The following is a 22375-nucleotide window of genomic DNA, read 5'->3' on the forward strand; positions in this document are numbered from 1 at the left end:
TACTAAACAATTTCATTATAATATATATATATATATAAGTTTGTAAAAAAAATAAATTACTTTTAGAGAGTTTGAGATTATTAAATTTTAAATTTCTCTTAATAATTTATTTAAATTGATGTGAGGTGATTGTATAAAGATAGTGAAGCCTACCGATTGTACTAATTAAATGATTTTAACCATTTTTTTAATACAAAAATAAAACATATAAAATATGAAGTAATTAAAAAATTATTGAGATTTATATCTTTATTTTTTTTCATTGTATGTAAGAAAGGAGATATTTTTGTTCTTCAAATTATAATGAATAAAAAACAAAATATGTTTATTTATTTGAAGTAAATTATAAAATTAGACATATTAGAAGTGAATCATAAAACTATATATGTTAATTTTTATATTATTCTTTCACATATTTTATCTATTTTTAAAAATTTTATTAAATTAAAATATGTGTTTTTATATTGAAAATTAATCTATCTAAATAGTGATTAGACTGTATACATTAAGAATTATATAATTAAATTTATATACAAACATTATTTTTATGACAAAATTTATTCGTGTACAAAAGATATGTTCTATATTTTGGTTTTATTTGTAATTTTATTATATATTGATTTGTATTTAAAAAAAATTTTAAGTTAATATAAAATATTTACCCCGCCAATCATAAATTCTGGATCGGTCCTGATCGTTGATAAAAGCAAAGGGATTGGTTCAATCGATGGGGCATTTTGGTGACAATAGAAAGAGATCTCTTTTCCGTCTTCTTTGTTAATGGCCCCCACCATAAAATCCAACAGCACATTGACCTCCAGAGATTTTCAACAAAAACATCCCAGAGATACTGCTATTTTGGGCTTTATATTGCTGTGATTAGAATTGTTCCATTACAAGTTTGCGCATGAAGTCTTCAGGAGCTGCAAAGAATCACAAGGTTAAAAACAAATCAGTTCTGCTATTTTAGGAAATTTTAACCAAAATCATCTCTGGTTTTCTGACATGAGATTGGATAACTGGTAGAAAAATGTAATATTCATTGTTCTAGAGCTATGTAATGAATCGGATTATGAAGAAGAACACTACCCAAGCCACCGGTGAACAGCCTGAATTGACCTAGAGCCTGCCTGGCAAACATCTCCACTCCACTCACTACAATGGCTCCAACCTCTGCAGCCTCCTTCAAGAGACGTGTGTTTCTAGGAGTGTAAACCGCATCAAAAACTAGTTCATATGCTCTCAAAGCCTCCTGAACAGGCATGAAAATGTGAAGGATTTACTAATGAATGGATTTGACTTGTATAATATGAGAGAGAGAGAGAGAGAGAGAGAGAGAGAGAGAGAGAGAGAGAGAAAGGCACCTTTGGAACTGGGCTTTGATGTGAATTTGGTTCCATTCCAATAGCAGAAGCATTTGCAAGGATCATGCCCTTCTCCGGGCAGAATTTTTCTAAAAATTCATATGGCAATGTTCCCCAGAAACCGCTTTGGCGAGGGCTTTTGCTCTCTCTGGTAGGGAAAGAAAAGAGTCATTAAAAGGATATCAAGATGACAATCGAAGACACAAAGGAATAGCATGAAGGGAAGACTGTTATGGTAACATAATCTTTACTATAATTGCGGTTGAAAATGACAATCCGGGCCCCCTTAAGTTTGGCACCAAAAGCTAGTGCTCTTCCTGCTCCTCCTGCTCCAATCAATACAAATGTTCTTCCCGCAATAGGAGAAGCACTATGTGGCACTCCATTTTTGCTAACCTGCCTTCCTGTTCATGCCAAGGAATAAGCAATGTTTATCATTTTAAGTAGATTTTCACCGAATGCTAGAACCAAACTCCCATAAATTCGTAGTTTTTGAAACTTTTACATTTTCTTTAATGTGCGACTTAAACTATTCACTATAGAATAATATTTATAGAAACAAACTAAATGTTCCAAAATTCTCACTGATTGACTATCCCCGAAGCTCAGGAGCCAATCTTCAAAGAGCAAAGAAAATATATTACCTCTTAGTGCATCCTCTATAGCAGAGATAGAAGCTTCACAATCTGTGTTATAACCAATCAGCTTCCCATCCATGGGCCTCCTTACTATAGTGTTTACTGCTCCTATGGACTGATTGACAAAGAATGTCACATGCATGGTGGTCAGAAGCTTTTATATATATATATATATATATATATATATATATATATATGATTGACAAAGAATGTCACATGCATGGTGGTCAGAAGCTTTTATAGATATATATATATATATATATAAAACAGCAAAATCAATATAGAATTTTAACTAATATATCTCCAATAAACTGAAGTTCCTACATGTTATTCATTGGATGCATCTCCATTGGGAATTGGCATAAAGGCAATAGCCTGTTTATTAACTTCACCTCTCCCTTCACTTAGTTATAAATATTTGGATCTTCATTACAGGTTTAGTACAAAATTTTATCACCCTCCCTTGTGTCAAGGGCAGGGCTTGATGGCAAGGGTAGACAGCGGTGGATGCCTGAAAACAACACCAAACCTAACCCAAGATCAAATTTTTTCACTAGAGTTTGGTCCAAAGAACTAATCCAGTTAGAGCTACTACAGCCAAGACCTGATCACTTGCATATTCATGATCCTACACAAAGGTGAATTTTTACTGATTCATTTACCAAAAATCTAAAGCCAATACAAAAATGTAATGTCTTCAGACCTTTGCCAGCGGATGGACCTCATCACAGCATGTGACTGCTGCTTCCTTATGTGGAATTCCAACACTGCAAAGTTCAAGAATCACGAAGGACAAAAACCATGGTTTAGAAAATGTTGTTTATATCATACAGAGTTGTGCTAACGCTAATCATAGGATATATAATAAGGACTGTGCTTAGCAGTACTATTCCAACTTCACCAAGCCTTATATCCAAATTCAGAAGAGCAGAGTCTCTATGTTTGGTTCATTTAAAGACCAAATACCTAACAGCAACCAGATATTAGTCTTATAGAAAGTATCTGAACTTCCCAAAAGAAAGAATGAAAGGGAAACATAAGTTAAATGGCAAACAATTATTTTGGAAAAATGTGATATTTCATCTTTCCCTTGGAATGGTTATATTTGTATATACCTGAAACCTGCAAAGTCAGAGCCTGTATAGGTTTCAAAGAATTCCTTAATATCATCAACAAGCATAGGAACATAAATTCCATTATATCCCGTATATCTGAAGGTGGGATTGTGAAGAATAGGGCCTTTACTATGAGCAACTGGATTCGAAATGAGACCGAAAACTTTTGTATCGGCATTCATATATTCTATTTTGTAAACTTGTCTAAGGCTGAGAAGAGAGGGCAATCCGGGGATTGATTTTCCTCCAAGAGATCCATATACTAAAAAACCACCAAATTTTGGTCCCAACAGTTGGCTTATCAGATCTCTGCTGCCAGCTGCCATAGCAATTAATTGCACCTGACAAAAAGATACATAGATTTTATACTCCATTCAAGAGAGAAATTTCTTATTCTAGCAAACCATATTGCAATTTAATGCTTTTCTCTGAAGAAAGCACCTGAGAGTGGGTGAGAATTGTAAAAACTGGTGCTAGATCTGTGATATAATCAACACAGATATCAAGTTTGATCACATCAGCCCCAGTGGCCTGCATACGTGCAATTAAATCAGCAAGCTTCTCTGTTGAAGGTTTCCAACCATTCACATAGCTGGATACGATTATTCTGCTATTCGAACGGTTGTACAAGTACTCAGTCATATTGGCATCGGAGGCTACCTAGAAAAATTTCAATTCAGCCAGTAAATTGCATCGAATTAATACTTTCTTGTTCAACTAGAACATGTATGCATAATTCCAATTGCCTAAAGCCTTGATGTCTGCTGATTACAAAATGCAAAAAGTATCTGACGTTATTGAGATTAAATGGGGACAGAAGAAACAATGTTATCTATACTGAGGAAAAAAAAAATACTCTAATGCAGCCTTTACCTGAGCAGCAAAACAACCAATATGAAAATGAATTTTATGAGTACCTCATAGTCCATTTCGACGAATTCAACATCTAGCTCTAACGCCCTTTTCAAAACTTTCAAGCAAGTATTATAGCAACCTCCATTGCTCAAGGTCCGGGATGATTTGAGCCTGTAATTAAAATGGCAAAATTTGCATTCGTCAATGTTCAATGCCTTGCATAGGACTATTTTAACCATTAAATTTGCATGGATACTAAATTATATTTCAGTTTCTATATGGAAAAATCAACAGGAACCTGCATCAAATAATTATTTGACTCTTTAGATTGTTAACTTTCGGGTATAATTCAACTTGAAAAATACTAATACTCTATGTTGTTAATCAAAATACTGAATTCCTTTTGTAGTGATAAGGCGTGGGCTTTCATAAAAAAAATAAATTTGGAGAATTAATATCGGATTATAGGTTGTAATTGGGCTGAATGTAGGATTTTGAATCTGTCCTTGGAAAGAACAACAAAAGTTAATGTACTGGGACGCCTCTTGGGGTTGGACTCTTTCTCTATCGAATTTGAGGTTTCAAAGTCCTACTGTCCTTCTAACGTTGGCAACATCCTGAGAGACAAGAGGGTATTAATTCTTCAGAGTATTTACTGGACTGGTCGCTGATAACTGATAAGAAAGTCTCGACTCTCCACCCACACCCACTTCCCTTTGGGGGGACAACCATAACTATTCCACTGCCTCGCTCCTGCCTGCATGCATCTTAATCAGTCCATCAGAACTTCACGTGCTCCTTTAACAAAATATACCACCAAACTTCCGACTCTCGTCCACATTGATTACCTATATTCTCTTACTTGCGAATAGTGGTGTTGTAAATATCTCTCTCATCACATATATTCTCAAAAATTTTTTGTTTGAGGGTGTAAAATTTGAATTTTAATTATTAAAGAGTTTAATATTTTATTAATATATAAATAATGTGATTATTGATCAATTTAGTTTTGTATGTATAATTTTATGCAACAAATAGGATCTAAAAAGATAATAAAATAAATTTGCTTTTTTCATGAGTTAGAAGAAATCAAACTTTTTTTTTTTTCATTTAATCCTAGTAATCGTGCGACCTTAGACCAAAAATTGCCATTCAAGTATGCGTAAGTCAACCTCTAACAGAGTTGAGTGGGTGTGCACACTAAAAAGGCACTTGGTGAAAGAATATAAGATTCTTTATTATTGAAAAAATATGACTTTTGTACAATTGTGTTTAAGTAGCTTGGGTGGCTTACAATATATTCTTAAGGGGATGGGGCACCCCTATTTATACATAAGCCCCCATGGCTTATGTGGTCATTAGGAAGCCAAGTGTGTGGCTCTTATATACATTTTAAAAGGTTTCAAGGTCCCTAATCACATACAAGGTCAGTTGGGGAGTCTCTAGAAGGGAACTGGTTTTAGACACTCTATGGTGCATTAAGTCTAAAAGGTTCCAGGCTTCCTTATAGAGTGCCCATGCTCAGGGCCTTCTAGAAGCTTCATTGTCTGGGCGCTACAGTGCTTTTGTCCATTTGCACATCTGGAACTTCCAAAAGATTCTATGCCTGCACCATTGGCCTGGACCTAGGTTTATCTAAAGCCTTAACATATGGAATGCCCGCACCACCATTTTGGGGCTTTCTAGAAGCTAAGGTCCTTACGCTCAGCAGAGGACAACTGTTGCAGGGACTTGTTTTCTTGGCTCGGTGCTTGAGCAAGGGTCTGACTTTCTAGTGTTGGTGCTCAAGTTTTAGCCTTGATGGAACTCACGTAGGGTGTGACATTCATCCTCACATGTTTCGTCGATGCCCTCATCACGTCTGCTTCGCGGAACCTATCGTCTAGTCTTGAAATTGCCACAATGCCTCAACTAGCTCCCAACTTATCTCACTATCCGATTGACCTTTTTATTTTATAAGTACTCATGCCTAAGGCACGTGCTACTTCTGTTACACCACGTGGTCGACTAGGATGCACTCAATCTCCTTATCATATGAGGGCTTAATGCCCACTGGTGCTCTTTTCGATTGGCCTCGAGTGAGATCATCTAAGTCTTCATGGTAAGGTTTGAGCATACTTACATGAAAGATCGGATGTATCTTGAGCTTTGTGGGAAGCTTAAGCTTGTATGCAACCTTGTCTACTTGCTTTAAAACTCTAAAAAGACCTTCGTACCTATGAGTAAGCCTCTTGTGCATCCTTGGATTCCATAGCACCAGATGTAGCTTGACTAGTATTAAGTCCTCTACTTGATACTGTACATCCCGTCGGTTTTGATTACCTATTTCTTTAATCATTTTGCTACATTGTATAGACACACTCGAGTTAAATCAGTTTATTTTTGCCATGCCTTGGCAAATTTGTAGGCTGTTGGATTCAGTCTCGTGTACCCTGAGGTAATAGCACTAGGTGTACATTACTGGTGCTTGGTCATAATCTCAAAAGGACTTTGATTTGTAGCCTTGCTTCGCTAAGGTTGTATGAGAACTGAGCTACATCCAACAGCTTAGGTTAGTCTCATTGTAAGGTATTAACATAGTGTTGGAGATATACCTCTAATAAGGTATTCACCCTCTCGATTTGCCCATCCGTTTAAAGGTATACAGTAGTGGAGAACCTCAAATCCGATCCTAAAAAATTAAATAGTTCACTCCAAAACTTACTCGTAAATCACCTATCTCAATCACAGATGATGGATTGAGGAATACCCTTGTATTTAACCACATTCTCGAGGAACAATCAGGTCGTTTCCTCTGTTGGACATTCCTTAGTCGTCGGAATGAATGTTTCATACTTGAAAAACCAGTCTACCACTATAAAGATACTGCCATACCCATCCACCTTAGGTAGATCGACTTTGAAATCCATAGAGATACTCTTTCATGGGCGTTCAAGAACCAACAATGGTTCTAAAAGGTCAACTGGTGATTTTGCTTTTATCTTGTCTTGTTGGCACACAAGACAAGTTTTGACATAAGCCTCTACATCATCTCTCATCCTAGGCCAATAATATCAATTCTCAACAAAGATTAAAGTATGATGCACACTTAGCCTACCCATTGTGAGTCATGACACTCTTTCATGACTTTTTTTTGTAGCTTGCCAAACTTTGAGACAAAGAGTTGGTTCTCCTTGGTGTAGAGTAGATCATCTTCAAGCCAAAATCGTCTAGTTTTTCCTTGTTTTGCATACTCAGTCAAGGTTTTAGTTGTGGAGTCTTGGGTCAGCCCTTCTTTGATACATGCCACCAAAAAACCTTTTGGCTTACTAATAACTGCTAATTCGACTTTGCGGCTAAGTGCATCAACCATAATGTTGGCCCTTCTTAACTTATATTCCATAGAAAAATCAAATTTAGCTAGAAAGTCTTACTAACGTGCTTGTTTGAGAGTAAGCTTTTTCTAACTTTGAAAGTAGCTAGTCACTACATTGTAGGTCATAACCACAAACTTACTTTCCAACAACTAATGCCTTCATGTATGCAAGCACTGCACCATAATAGCCATCTTTTTTTTTTTATCGTATATCAACGCTTAGTATCATTGAGCTTTTTGTTCTCAAAAGCAATGAGGTGTTGGTCCTGCATTAACACACCACCAATAGTAAAGTCAAATGCATTAGTGTGTACATCAAATGGCTTGGTGTAGTCAGGAAGAGCTAGGACTAGCCCTTTGATGACAACTTGCTTCGGACGATCAAAGGCCTCTTGGTTCTTGGGACTCTACTCCTAAACTCATCCCTTCTTGAATATATCAATCAAATGTGTTGTAATGGCCAAGTACCCCTTTATAAAGTGTCGATAATAGCTCGCCATGCCAAAGAATGATTGTAACTCTATAACCTTGGTTGGCAGCTTGCACTCTTGGATGGCCCAGACCTTGTCACCATTCATCCGGATTTGACCATTCCCTATAATATAGCCTAAGAATGAGATATCATGCTAGGCGAATGAACATTTCTCTTTTTTTACGTATAGTTCATTCTCCTTTAATACTTAGAATACTTGTCGCAAGCGATCCATATACTCTTCAAGTGTACGGTTATAGACAACAATATCATCAAGGTATACTATAATAAATTGGTCAATGAAAGGTTATAGTACCTTATTCATTAAGGTATAAAATGTCATGGGTATATTCGTAAAGTCGAAAGGCATGACTAGGAACTCGTACGCCCTATAGCAAGTCACACATGCCATCTTTGGCTCAACCCTTTCGGTTATCTTTACTTAATAGTATCCCAATCTTAGATCTAGCTTGGTGAACCACCGTGCTCCTTTCAACTGATTGAACAAGTCAGTGATAAGGGGAATGAGATACTTGTTCTTCACTGTAAGTTTGTTTAATGCCTGATAGTCGATGCACATCCGTAGGGATCCATCATGCTTTCACTGAAATAGAACTGATACACCATATGAAGCTTTAGAGGGTCTGATGAACCCCGCATCTAGAAACTTTTTAAGTTATCTCATTTGTTCCTGTAGCTCTAGGAGTGACATTTTATACGAGGCTCTGGCTGGTGGCTTGACGTCAAGCACAGCTCAATATTGTGGTCTACCTCCCTCTTGAGTGGTAGTCTCTTAGGTAATTCTAGGGCATGACATACTTGAAGGATGTCAACACCTCTAACACCTCTAAAGGGGTGTTGTCATTTGGCCTTTAAAGCTTATCCTTTTTTAGTGCCACTAAGAAGGTGGGCTCTTCTTTTCATACACCCTCAGTGAGCTGGATAGCAGATAATGCCTTGGTTCTAGTCTCTTACTTATGTTTCACCAAGACTATACATTGACACCATCGATCCAAGATACAAATGCAGTTGACAAAGGGAACAAGAAGTGCATTGATTCTTATTAAGGAAAGTTAAACTAATAACAAAATCATAGTCATCGAGAGGGATTACCTCGATGGATTTCTTGTTTTTCCACACTTCAAGCTGTAACTCGACTCTTTGTGCCATGCCTATAATCGAAACTTTTTTGGAGTTGACAGTCTTAATCCATCCAGTTTTTTTCTCAACCTTGAGCCCTAGTCTCTTGGCCACTCCTTCAAACATAAAAAGGTCTGATGCACCTATGTTTACTAGAGCGTTCAAGTGCTTACCTATAACTGAGACCTCAAAAAATATAAGCCTTTTTCTCTTACGCCTCTTCTTTGCTAAGATAGAACTTAAAATGATTGAACCAAGCTTCATTCCTTCTTTTTTGGGTTGCTCTTTATACCCCTTAACAATGGTCATAAGCTTGGCTCTATTGGGATAGTCTTTGGCTCGATGTGGACTGTCACATAGGAAATAGGTCATGGGTTTGGTCTCTAGCCATTTAGCTTTATTTTTATCCCCCTCCTTAGTGGACTTTTATTTATGTGTTGAGGCATTGCCATCATTACTCTTGTCCTTATGTCCCCTACCTTTGCCCTTGCCCTTGGGCTTGAAAGACTTAAACTTGTCTTTTTTTTTTTAATTTCATTAAAGATTTAGTGGCGGTCATGGTTCGGGTGAAGTCTTGAACATCAATTCTCCTTAGCTCTTGCTTAGCCTATGGCTTAAGCCCATCCATGAATGTGAAAAGTGCCTTGTCCTCCCTAAGTTTGGGAATTTAGAGCATGAGTTCGAAAAACTCTCGAACATATTCCTGCACCTCTTCACATTAGGTGAGTCATCGTAGCTTGGTGCATGCATTTTCCACGGTGTATTATAGGTAAAATTACTGCCTAAACTCCCTTTGGAACTCTTTCTATGTTTCAATGACAGCACCACCATGCTTAGCCTCTTCAAACCTGCGATGCCACCATAGGAAAGCAATATCTACAAGATACATAAAGGTGGTGCTTACCTTAGTAGCATCCTCTTTGATGCCCATTACATGGAAATATTATTCCATGCCTTATAAAAAGTTATCTACATCTTTTACAGACTATGTTCCCTTGAACTCCTTTAGCTTGGGAACCTTCACCCTTGTCCTAAAAGTTATTGCAAGTATACCTCCCCCTACAGCTGACTCACACGCAGAAAACCTCCTTTTAAGCTGCTTCATCTCCTCTCTCATGGCCTCCACCAAGGCCTCTAGGGCGGAGTTCTTATGGGTAAAGCTTTCGATATTTCCAAAAGAGTTTGCTTTAACTTTTTTGTGATCTCCTTTTTTTTTTAGAGCAATTTTTTCATTTGGTCTTCATATTTGTCTTGCATTTCAGCAATGGCCAACTCCACCTTGGCCAATCGAGCATCAAAGGCCAACATCATGTCACCTTTCTTGCTCTTTCCAGTAGTGCGTGTCTCGCGAGACTCTTGCCCCTCAGCGTACTAGTGGCTTACCTCTGAAGTAGACATTGTCTTGGATCAGACACACACTAACCGTGTTCTGATATCAACTGTCACAAGCTTCAGTTTTAAGCCTAGCAATCATACGCCTTAAGAGGTAAACTACCGTTCAAGTATGCCTAAGTCAGCCTCTAATAGAGTTAAATGGGTGTGCACACTAAAAAGCTACTTGGTGAAAGAATACAAGATCCTTTATTGCTAGAAAAATGTGGCTTTTGTATAATTATGTTTAAGTAGTTTGGGTGGTTTTCAAATTCACTAGCTTTCATAGATATTCCTAAAAAGAAAGAGCACCCCTATTTATACATAAGCTTCTATGACTTATGTGGTCACTAAAGAGCCAAGTGTGGCTCTTATATACATTCTAAAGGGTTCCAAAATCCCTAACTACATATAAGGTCGATTGGAAAGTCTCTAGAAGGGAATTGGTTTCAAGTACTCTATGATGCACTGGGTCTAGAAGATTCTAGGCTTCCTTGCAGAGTGTCCATGCCCAAGGCCTTCTAGAGGCTTTCTTGTTTGAGTGCTATAATACTTTTGCTTATTTGCGCATCTAACACTTTCAGAATGTTCTATGCCTTCACCATTGGCTGGGACCTAAGTTTATCTAGAGTCTTCACATATGAAATGCCCGTACCACCATTCCGAGGCTTTCTAGAAGCTTATCTCACAAGATCTTTAAGCTCAGTAGCAAGAAATTGTTGTAGGGACTTATTTTCTCGACCTAATGCTTGAGCAAGCGTCTAGCTTTCTAATGTTGGTGCTTGGACCTTGGCCTTGATGGAGCTCACGCGAGGTGTGACAATATCATCAACATAAGACAAAATGGTTGCAAACTTACCTGCACGTGGTAATTTAATGTTGTACTATGAATACTCCCTCTTGATTGTAGTCATTCAATTAATTTTGGACGTGTGGGGCTCCTTAATTTGCTTTCTCTCTCACCTTTCGGTTCATATGAAATTTTAATTTTTTTACTAAAGAAAACCGAAATCTAAAAATAAAAATAAAAATATTATAAATATTAATGATCAAGTCTCCATCTCGTGAAAATTTAGATAAAAAATTTTAATCTTTTTAAATATTAATAAAATAATTTTATCAAAGAAATTATGTCATTTTAACTCAATTGATAAAGATAAGCTTAATATAATAAAGATTTCAAAATTTGCGTGGTACTCTTTTTTGGTAAAGAATAAAAAGAATTCATATTGATTTTTTTAAATAAAATTCATATTGATTTTTGTTTACGAAGATAAAGATAAAAAGGAAGAGAATTTTTTATGTTGTAACCTATTTAAACGAGTGATGAGAATGATTATGGTGAAATAAAAAATAATGGTGAATGTGAAATTAATAGTTGTAATATTAAAATTAAAATTAATAGTAAAATATATGTTTGGATGTAAAAATAATGATAGCAGTAAAATAATTGATATTAAAAAAATAAACATTAAAGACATTAAATTAAAATTTTAATGTAATAAACTTGTTTAAAATTTGAATATAATAATATGTATCTACTTTATTATTTATATAGTTATTTATTTTAATTAATTATTTAATTATGAAAATATTTATTTATTAATTTATTATAAATAAATTTTTTTATTATATTAACTTAATAAAAATTTTTAAATAAAAATGAAAAAAAAAAAAAATTAGTGCACAATATACTAAGGATTAAAAAAGTAGGTAATATTAGAAAATATAGCTGCGGTGAAAATAAATTTTCACCGAACCTCAAAACTCCAATGGAAAAATGGGGGTTCAATGTTATAGAAGTAATCTCATTGTCTAGACAATTGAATTTCAAATGTAATTTTTATGGCTTTTTATTACTAACTGCACCTTATCAGAGGTGACATAGTAGCATTAAACCAAGCCTAAGTTAATACCCTTGACTTATTAGTAATGGCTTTGAGTAAAAGAAAAAGAAAACAATAATACTAATAGAGAGTACTACCAAATTTAGAAAATCACCCTTTCTTTTCTTTTTCTTTTTCTTTTTTTTTAACAAAACCCTAACAATGAGTATGTTGAGTAAAATATTGACAGTACATAAAAACAAAACGTATTTCCAGGGAAAAGGGAAAGATTTGGTAAAATAGTTGCATATATGTAGGAGCAAAGAGGGACATCATCGTCCAAAAATATATCATTGTGGTTTTATTTATTTATTTATTTATTTTTAGGTGTGGTAATGAAGTTACAAACTTCATCCATGGAGAAATGGTGATCAAGAGGGATTGTATTGGACAGGTATAGAGGGGATTTACCTGAAGGAGACTATAGCAGGAAGAGTTCTTTGCTTAATAAGTTTGTCAACATCAGAAATATGAGAGCACGCCATGGACGCAATGCAAAGTTCCACAAGATCTGCACCTTCTTCCTTTGCCTTTTCCATGGAAGCCATCATTTCTTCCAAGGTCTCACATTCCAATGGCGTGCAGACTAGGACATTGTTCTTGACAGCCATGAGAGAAGAAATTGGATTTGGGAAGAGAAGAAAAGAAAAGGATGGTTAAACTTGGTAGCTTTTGAGCCTTGAAATTTTACTTTGTAGTGTTTGTACAAGAGTACACTGCCTAAATTATAAGACATTGATGTCAACATGTCATGTCCGTAAAATAAAGTTTGTCTAAGATAGCGGAGACGGATAACTGTTATTTAGCAATTATTTATGAGGCTATCCGAAAAATCAAACTAGAAATTAAAAAAAAAAAAAGATGTTTTTTTGGCAAACAGTGTTTGGGGGAAAAGAAGAGAAACCAAAAGGAAAAAAAACTGAAAGAGTGTGTCTAACATGATCCTGCTTCGCTTGTTAACACCAATTCGATTTGATTTTGTGTCCTTCTGGTGCCATGCGTATTGTTAAGAAGATACAAGCTTTACTCTGGAACAGACATGTTTGTCTTGTTCCAACAATCTCATTAGCTCATCACTCCAACGATTCTGGGGCTGATAATCTCTGAAGGCCCATTTTGGTAAATGAAACGCGATAAATTTATCATAAATATATAAATTACATTCATGTAAGTTAAAAAAAAAAAATTAATTTTATAACTTTTTCAACATGATTTAAAGTTTTTTACCAAACGTATTATTTTTCTTTCTAATTTACTACACTTACCTATTTACATTTTTGAGACTATTTTAATTTTGTTATATTTGATAAAATTTTAAATAAATTATATTAATTGTTTGAATTTATATATATATATATATATTATGTGTGTATGCCTGTGTGGTATACGTAAATTTGAAATTAAATAATTTAAATATATGAAAAATTTTTTAAAAAAATTAAGTATATCTTAATTGAATAAGTATCTATATTTAATATTTATTCTCGAATTCAAATAATATAACCAATGAAATATATGTAATTTTAATTGACTTTCAAAATCAAGTATCAAAATCTATCAATATGACCGGTTCCATCGAGAGATTAAAATATGGGTGTTTTCTTGAATTTTGTCATTTGGTCTTAAATTCTCTCAATGTATGGTCTGTATCGTAGGAACTTGACCACTTGTTCATCGTACAGTGATTGTGACTGTAGCTAGCCTACCGGGGGGGGGGGGGGACCATGTCAATAAATGTATATACCATAAGAGCTTACGATTTACTGACAGAACAGTTAATATTTGTTTGTCAATTACCCAAGTTCAGAGTAGTCAATTCACATTCTCTACGATGCAAAGTCTGTGAATATATTATACGTTTATAGCAAATACATACACGTTAAACCTGCTCAGAAAACTAATAAAATTAGTGAACTCGTTACAAATAGAGAGTAGAAAACTGGCAGAGCTTTGGCAACAATAAGAAATAACGTTAAAGCATTCCTTTTCAAGCTAGATAAAGATGTTGTACAAGGCAAGCATCTAAGAATCAAAAGATACCAGTGTATGGCACTTACAACATGTCCCAAAGAACCTGTAGTATTTGTATGCATGAAATCAGTTAAGAGTCCCCCCATCAAATGGTGAGAGTTCCAAAGAACCAAATCTGCAACCTGTTAATAAATGCATAGTAAGTACTAGCTAGAATCAGGAATTACTACAATGAGGAAATAACACTCAGCATTACAAGTTTTGAAAGAGCAACTTCAGTGTAATGTTTCTGTGACAAGTCAATTAGTTCCTGTAAAGACTGTCAAGCTCAATGGACATGTTATACATATAGACAAATACACAGATTCCAGGGTACAGCATTCAAGAATTAATATCTACCTTGCGGTGAAGTCCAGTCTCTGATTCTTTTAAGTCCAGCAATGGCCTCTTCAGCACGAGTTAATCTTCTCTGAACTGCATGGTTTCAAGCTGGGATTCTCTAAAAACGAAAACATTTGTTGTAATTCAAGCCCGCTTCACTTAACTTTTGTCTGTTTGTTTTAAAATTTAAAATTACATGTTACAAAAAGAAAATGTGTTTTATAGAGCATTAAAAATTAAAAGCAATAGATTTAAAATTATTACTTATTATTGTATTAAAATATATTTATTAAAAATATATAAAATTTTTAAAATTATTACAAAATGAATGTAACATCTCTGCCTTTGATTTTATGACCTAAAAACTTATTTGTGTGGAACAATTTTTTTTTTCATTTAAATGATTTTTAATTTTTTAAAAAATATTTATCTTGTTTTGATATTTTATCTTACCATATTTTAAAATCATTTACAATCTTTATGTATTAGTAACTAATATGAGTTATAAATACTTTTATCTTCTCATTCATATTAATCATATTAGAAATATTATTATCAAGCATGTGTTATCCTACATGGTTCTTTTTTTTTTTTTTTCATTGCATAGCCAAAGAACAAGGAGAGGGTGAAGAATTTATAAACAGAAAGTCATTTAATTTTTTCCTCCTTTCATTTGATTTTTCTTCTTTTTTTTTTTTTTTGTCATCACCAGAAAAACAATATTGTTATACAGCTTGGGACATGAACTTCACACAATTTCTGTACAGAAAAAGTTTGATATCATCAAGACAAGGAATGTGAACCCAAATGTAGCACCACCAAGAGTTTTGATTTGAGTTAAACCCTTGTCCTAAATCCAAAACTCTCCATGATTTTTTTACGAATTGCCATCTATAAAATATACAAAAGAGATGGGGAGAGATGAAGCATGCTCTTGCAACACTCTTGAGCATTACTCGGAAACAATACCATACCATCAGTACGTCCTCTTATTTACAACCTGAAATGCAATTTGGATACCAAAAAGATACCTTCGCTAACTGTCTAGATAACTTTGAACCGAGCTTTGTATTGCAGCTTGAACAAATACCATGAGTGATGAATCCAGCTCAACCTGCCAAAAGAAATCCAACCAATGTAAAGCCATGTGAATTAATTTTAGAAAGGTAGAAAAATGACATTGTTAGCGAGGAAATGGTACCGTATAGCTTCAAGTTTCAACCTTCTTCAGAGAACACAAATATGCCACCAAGCATTTCATCATTTTCCCCATCCTCCTGTAGCTTTTCCTTACCACAGTGGTTGCTGCTGCCATCAACATCATCATTCCCAAGTTCAGTCAAATTGCCGCATTCATTGTGCTGTAAGATTTCATATTGCCCTTCCCGGAAATGCTCAAAATCAACCTGATTCTGTTGCGTAGAAAATGACGACCCATCTGCAAGAATGTTTGTAGATGCATCATAATGGTCTACATGCAACATTGAGGCATCACCAATACCAACAGCATTGATAGCTGGTGTTCCTTCAGCCTTACTTCTTAACGGAGGCAACTTACTCTCTAAAGAGGAAAAACCGTTTGTCGCAGAGTGACCAGTATCGAAATATATATTCTCTGACTGCTCAAATGCAGAAGATACAATGGTCAAAGACTCCTGATTCAGCACCAATGGCTCAATGATGCCATTCCCACTTTTTCCCAGGCAAATTTCATTCAGACACTGGTAAATGGGTGTATAAGACTTCTCACAGTTAATTTGATCCAAATCAAGTAGATTCTCCAGTCTCCTTGATGAACCTAACAGGAATTGCAATCATCAAATGATGAAATTTTATAGGCAAGACATTTTGAAAACAAAACAAAAACTGCTTTCCAGCAATCACATAGGCTTACCTCCTTCAGAACTTTCAGTGGAGCTAAGTGACGCTGGCATTGAATGACAGATAATAGTCTCTTGTGAGGCTCTATATTCACCTTGATGAGGATCTGGAGACAAGGACAGAGGATATTTTCCCGCAGCAAAACACCTATATGGAACAACCAAGGCTGGTGCTAAGTAGATTTTAAACACAACCGTAGTAAACAAACATGCACATGAACACACATTTGTGTTGCAGGGATTCTTCACTTCACCCTGACATATACGCATATGAAACTTGTTGGAAACATAGAATTCCTACAAGTATGGCACTTAAATCCTTAAAATTAACAGAAAATTTTACCAGAAACATTTTTTTTTTTTTGCAATCAAATACATGTTTATGTCCAACATTTTATACAAGAAAATTTTCCACGATGTTAGCATATTCTGTATTCATTGAACAAACTACCTTTCTTCAACCACAGCCAAACACACCCTTTCCCTCCTGATTAGTTTATGCGAGTGCATTATAATTGAGGGAGAAAGAGGCCATGTTTTCTTATATCTTCTGTTTTCAAGTGCCAATGGTGAGAAATCAAGACCATAAAATCATTGGGGAACTCTATTGTTTGTTTAGAAGACCACACACACACCCACCCACAGAAACACTCTTAATTAAATTTGTGGCAAACCGCGAAAATCTTATTAAATCCTTGGATGGTTATTAAGACTACACTATAAAGAAAACATCAGCAACAATAAAGAACAATAAAAGTTAGACCTAAACACATTCTTTGTGCGAACTAAGCTTCACATGTGCTTTGTGGCAAAAAAAAAAAAAAAAGCCTCATGTGCTATGAGAATGAGAAACTTCCAGACAAATTCAGCAACATCAACCCATTTCAGGGGCATTTTCCATGAATTATCAGCCAGAATAAAACATTTCACCAGGCCCAATCAATAACAACCAGAAATTTCAAGCAAAGACAGATATCAACATCAAATTCCATAGTTCAAAATATAGGTAGAAAAGCTGCAAAAAAAGTAAGAATGAAAGAGTGATCACCTGTCATTCCAGCTTGATTTCATATGATGGAAATGATCAAAAACGGGTAATAATTCCTTGCGTTTGATTTCAACTTCATGAACTGGGACCTGCTCAATTTCAAACTCACCACCTTTACAACTATTTGCTCTTGGACAATCCATCATGTAGAAAGAAATCTGTAATCATAAGAAAAATAAATCTCAACTGAGCTATGGCACAAAATTATGAGTAAGAGAACTTTAAGAACATGAACTATACCTTAGACTTTTGCCATATTGGTAACCTCCAGGAGTTTGCTTGCACCTCTGCATTAGAGAGGTACCAGTGGAAGCTCTCATGGGGCTTTGTAGGAAAAAGTTTTGAAGTCTTTTCTCCACTGACACTATCATTAATTTCCGGAAAATCAATTCTGTATCCCTCACAATCTGATTTAGTTTGAAGAACTTCAGCAACATCTTGTCTCTCGAGGGTAGCCTGAGAAGTACATTCCTCTCTTTCTGGCCAATCTGACCTCCTACATACATCCCACCACTGAACAGGTTCAACTTTCACCCTCAAGTCATCCTCTTGTACTTGTGTATATGAACCTGTCTGAAATCTTGAATTATTAGCACCTGAATCTGCCCCAATTGATGGCAGAAGCTCATGTTGAACTACATGACCTGATGGAGTATAAACTAGAAGATGTTCCAAGGAATTTGTTCTTGGTTCAACGTGCTGAGGACTGAGTGATATAGAATTATGAAAAACAGCAGCAACAGCACCGGATGGCACAAAAACCTTTCCTGTTGCAGAAGCAGCAGCATTACTTACCGTATTAAGCCATCCAAAACTACTGTATTTTATCCTGCTGACAACAGAAAGGGCAACGGGTAGTGGAGGTGGGAAAGATTGCTGATTAATGACACAAGATGAGGTAGACCACCATGGCAGGGATAAAACTGGAAATAGGGAAGGCTCTTCACCCTGAGAACTATGTGTTTGAAATCCTGCATCACCTCCAAAAGGGGATAAGACAAAAATATGGCAAGTTCCCTTGGATGAAACAATCGCAACCCACTGACTATAGTGACTAAAGCAAATATCTTGAATCATCTGTCAAATTAACATGTAAAAATACAATAATATATATATCCAATCTGTAAGAAGAAAATAGAAAATTAAGATATATCTTGAAACTAAAATTATACTAACAGCTGATGTTATTCCGCGATGTAGCTTGTAAAGATGCACATGAGAAGAGGTCGAGTCATAACTTTGAACACCTGACCCAGAGCGCACATATGATGGCATAATCCTGAAGATGTTTATGTTATTTCCATATACTGATGCAGTAACCAGAAGGGTCCCACTAGGGTCAAAATTCAATGCAGAGATGGGGCTCGTATGGGCTTTAAATTGTGATATAACATCTCGAGAAACAAAATCCTTTACGACAACCTACAAAATCAATATTTAAACCCTAAGAAGTGTTAGTTATTAGGATATTCCGAAACAAGATTGGAAAAAAAAAAAAAAGATCATCTCGTTCTCTTTGCACAGAGTCCATACCTTCATTAAATTAAATTAAATTCTATTTGTTCAGAGATCATAACATTTGTTTAAGAGTTGATTGAAATTAAATTATTTATCCTGCTCGTCTGCTTATAAATAAAAGCATTAGAGGAATCTAATTGGAATATTTAAATGAGTTTTGGAATAGTTGGGAAGTACACCTCCTCATATTATTATGCTGCAAACACCCGTTCTTCAGAACATTATCAAAAAATAACACATACAACCTCAATTTTAAAAAATATAAATTTTTATCCTGAAATATAGACAAAAAGAAAAAAAAATTTTAATCAAAATAAAAGACATTTACTCTACACAAAAGCATAAAACTAACCATTCCTGCATTGTCCATATCAGTTCCTGCTAGCCTTCCGACTTTCCAAACTGAATTTTGTGACACAGGAGAATTTGACCCATCAGGAAGTAGCTCTTGACAACACTTGGATAAGGTCCGATATCCCATATCCCCCAAGTTGATTAGCCCAGTTGCCAAATGCTTACTAGACTCCATTGCATAACGAGCAACCAAACTACTTCCACCAGGGGATGTTGATGGACTGACACCAGGAGAAGGGGTAAGGTTTTGTGGGCTTAAGCGGCCAGTGTTAGACAAAAGTGGATTATTGGAAGCATATGCTAACCACCTTGGACCCACAGCCATTGGACCATAGCCGACATTAACCCCGACAGCCCCTTGTCCCGCCAACTGGGGAACAGGATAGGTGAGAACACTAAACTTATTCTCGAGAGTGAGGGCATCAAAACAATATATCTGCAACCAAACAAGAAGAGTTAATTATGAGATTTGTAGCACCATAAATAAACTTAGACAAAGGGGAGTACACAATCTTCATACAATTGCGTTGTCTTTGATTGGTATACATCAAGATGATGAATCAACATACTGCCTTTGGAGTGAAAGATTACTTGCAGCACTAGTTAAAGCAATACATGAAACTAAGACCACTTACAGACTGAGATCATCCATAACCACAACTACAACAAAACTTAGAAAGAAAAGAGATATAAATTAGAAGAAAAAACTTATGCTACTGATAAGTCTTTATCATAGAATAAAGCAGTATCAACACTGAGTACTTTAATCTGCACTTCAAAAGCCACAAGAAAAATGAATTTTCATATGTTTGCACATTAATGTACCATTTATATCAGCCAGCACTTACCTGTGTTGCAAGACCTACAGCTACAATCCGGGAACTGCATCTAATCATGCACACGGATGACCGAAATCTCAAAACATGCACATAACAGTGAGACCGAAGAGAGTAAAATCGAACTGCTGTAGGCGAGTTGACAGAGTTCCCTGACTGTGACTCCATACGGCAATCTCGAACCACCCCAGCCAAATGGCCAGCATTCTGACCCAAGCTTGAACTATTGCTGTCATCACCAGCAACAACCAATAGCATAGGATGTGATGCCCTGAACCCTTCTTGTCCATCTGAACTCAGAGGGCAAGGCTGCATCTGTAAGAATGAAACTGGACCATCACGCTTTGAAACCAGTTCACTGTAATTAGAGGCATCCTCCACATCAAGGACTTGAAATCCATTCTGGTAACCAAGTAAGAGGACATGCTTGAAGAGATATGGACCGAGTTCCAACCTGTCAAAGCCAGCCCATGTTACCTGTTCACAGAACAAATTACGGAAACACACCTAAGCAAACATGTTTCAAAATAGGAAGAAATGCATTAAGAAGCATTCTGAAACACCCCAAAAAAATCAACAGAATCACGACATTGAATTAGAATTTGCCCAATTTATACTAAGGCAAGGACAGCAGATCAAAGAAACATTGTGTAAATACTATTTATCAACGATTTAAAGCTTAAACCTAATAAGCACCATTCCACGAAGGAACCTATCACATTCCATGTTCAGTGTTGTTAACAAAATTTCTGAAGAAATATTCATGCTTCACAAAGCACAAAAGTCCAGACATGAGACATTGTGAAAGGAAAATTCATACGTGAGTTCTATGATATCAATTCTCCAGGTGTGACATATCATCATAGCAATCTACACTAATTTATTTCACAAGAAGGAGGTGCATGGGTGTCTTAACTTTAAGATCTTCCAAACTAACACCCCACGAAAATTATGCAAAGTAAAAGCAACATCAATATAATCAATGCTTTAAGGTTAGTAAAGATATAAGGTTTGGGCTAACAAACATAGTTAGAGCAGATTAGCTTGACTCCAAATCCGAATTGTTTAATATTTAGCATATCCAAATGTTTCTCAGCAACATATCCCGACCAAGTCTTCTCTCACTATTTGATAATAATAAAATTTGGGGCAAGAACTTTTAGGCCAAAAGAATTCATATATTTTTCTTTAATTATGGTTTTCATATACTTGTAAATTGTAATAGCATTAATGAAACATAAATAAGTTAACCTAATAGAGTTTAGGCACTCTAAAAATTAAGCTTACTTAATTTAAGTACCAAGACAAGATATATTGAGTTCAAATCCTAGCAAATGCAACCCATTCCTCTATCCCCAGATGTGGCCTCCTTTGTACCCAAAAAAAAAAAAAAAGAAGATATTTAGTGCAATTAAGCTCTAAATCGCCGCTCACTCTATACATACACTAGACTACTCTACTAAAATAACCTAAAAGTTTTCAAGTACCAAGCAAATTAAAATTAAAAACAAATGTAAATGTTTGAGTCTGAAATTGAATGTAAACCTGATCCTTATGATCTTCAGAAGAAGTGGAAATGGAAGCAGCAACGGAAGCACCAGCGGAGCGAACCGTGGAAGCGACGTTACTAGCATTCGAGGAAACAGTCTTTAAACAAGACGATATTATCCTCAACGAATTTGGCAACAAGCCATTGTTCCTTCCTTTTCCTTTCCTCATCCTCCAACTGTAAAAACACTCCTACTTGTTCTACTACTCTCAACCACCACAGCCAACTTCTTCTCCTCCTCCTCCTCCGCCACTGCCGCCACCACCACCCCCAAAACCATCACAATGGCCTACCTCCGCATTCACAGCCATCACCACAGGCAAGTAGCATCTCCGATCGCCGACGATCGGATATAACATCCGATTCTCCGATCGCTACTTAAAAACACTCACAACAAACCAAAACTAAAAAAACCTTTCCAATTTAGCCCACTTTAGCTTGCTTAAGGCTTGACTTAAGGAAAGAGCCTCTTTCCTCTTTCCTCTCGACTCTATACTCTATTTATCTAATTTGCTTTCCTTCTTTTTTTTATCTTTACTCTTCCACATAATTTTATTTATTTATTTATATATTTTAATTGTTTCTCTGAAGTCTCCTTTTCTCTCGCTTTCTTTCGCTTTCTCCCCAAACTTTCTCTCACTC

At 35.7% G+C, this 22375-nt stretch overlaps 1 protein-coding gene and 1 pseudogene across 2 annotated transcripts; both read right to left on the reverse strand.

Annotated features, from left to right (window-relative positions):
- Window positions 1-879: 879 nt before the first annotated feature.
- Window positions 880-12907, reverse strand: LOC111305144 (bifunctional 3-dehydroquinate dehydratase/shikimate dehydrogenase, chloroplastic-like; annotated as a pseudogene).
- A 2274-nt stretch (window positions 12908-15181) lies between these two features.
- LOC111305135 (autophagy-related protein 18g-like) lies at window positions 15182-22269 on the reverse strand. Of its 2 annotated transcripts, XM_022902368.2 has the most exons (10): window positions 21730-22269; window positions 20197-20661; window positions 19347-19784; window positions 18653-18898; window positions 17717-18553; window positions 17477-17634; window positions 16443-16576; window positions 16107-16346; window positions 15750-15986; window positions 15182-15662 (listed from the first exon to the last, which is right to left on the reverse strand). In XM_022902368.2, the coding sequence occupies exons 1-9, from the start codon at window positions 21901-21903 to the stop codon at window positions 15766-15768; spliced, it is 2913 nt and encodes a 970-aa protein (XP_022758103.2). In that variant the 5' UTR covers window positions 21904-22269; the 3' UTR covers window positions 15182-15662; window positions 15750-15765. The 2 variants fall into 2 exon arrangements, with proteins under 2 accessions (XP_022758103.2, XP_022758102.2); XM_022902367.2 differs by having other exon boundaries at window positions 15750-16346.
- Between the last annotated feature and the right edge of the window lie 106 nt (window positions 22270-22375).

This window comes from Durio zibethinus, chromosome 21 (genome assembly GCF_047325235.1).
Source record: "Durio zibethinus cultivar Kanyao isolate XHJ-2024 chromosome 21, ASM4732523v1, whole genome shotgun sequence".
Classification (NCBI taxonomy): Eukaryota; Viridiplantae; Streptophyta; class Magnoliopsida; order Malvales; family Malvaceae; genus Durio; species Durio zibethinus.

Coding starts and splice junctions, on each gene's coding strand:
- LOC111305135 (XM_022902367.2), bottom strand. CDS start 21,903: ATGAGGAAAGGAAAAGGAAGGAACAATGGCTTGTTGCCAAATTCGTTG. Junction 19,785..20,196: donor CTGTAGGTCTTGCAACACAG/GTAAGTGCTGGC, acceptor GTTTGGTTGCAG/ATATATTGTTTTGATGCCCT. Junction 16,347..16,442: donor CACTGAAAGTTCTGAAGGAG/GTAAGCCTATGT, acceptor AATTCCTGTTAG/GTTCATCAAGGAGACTGGAG.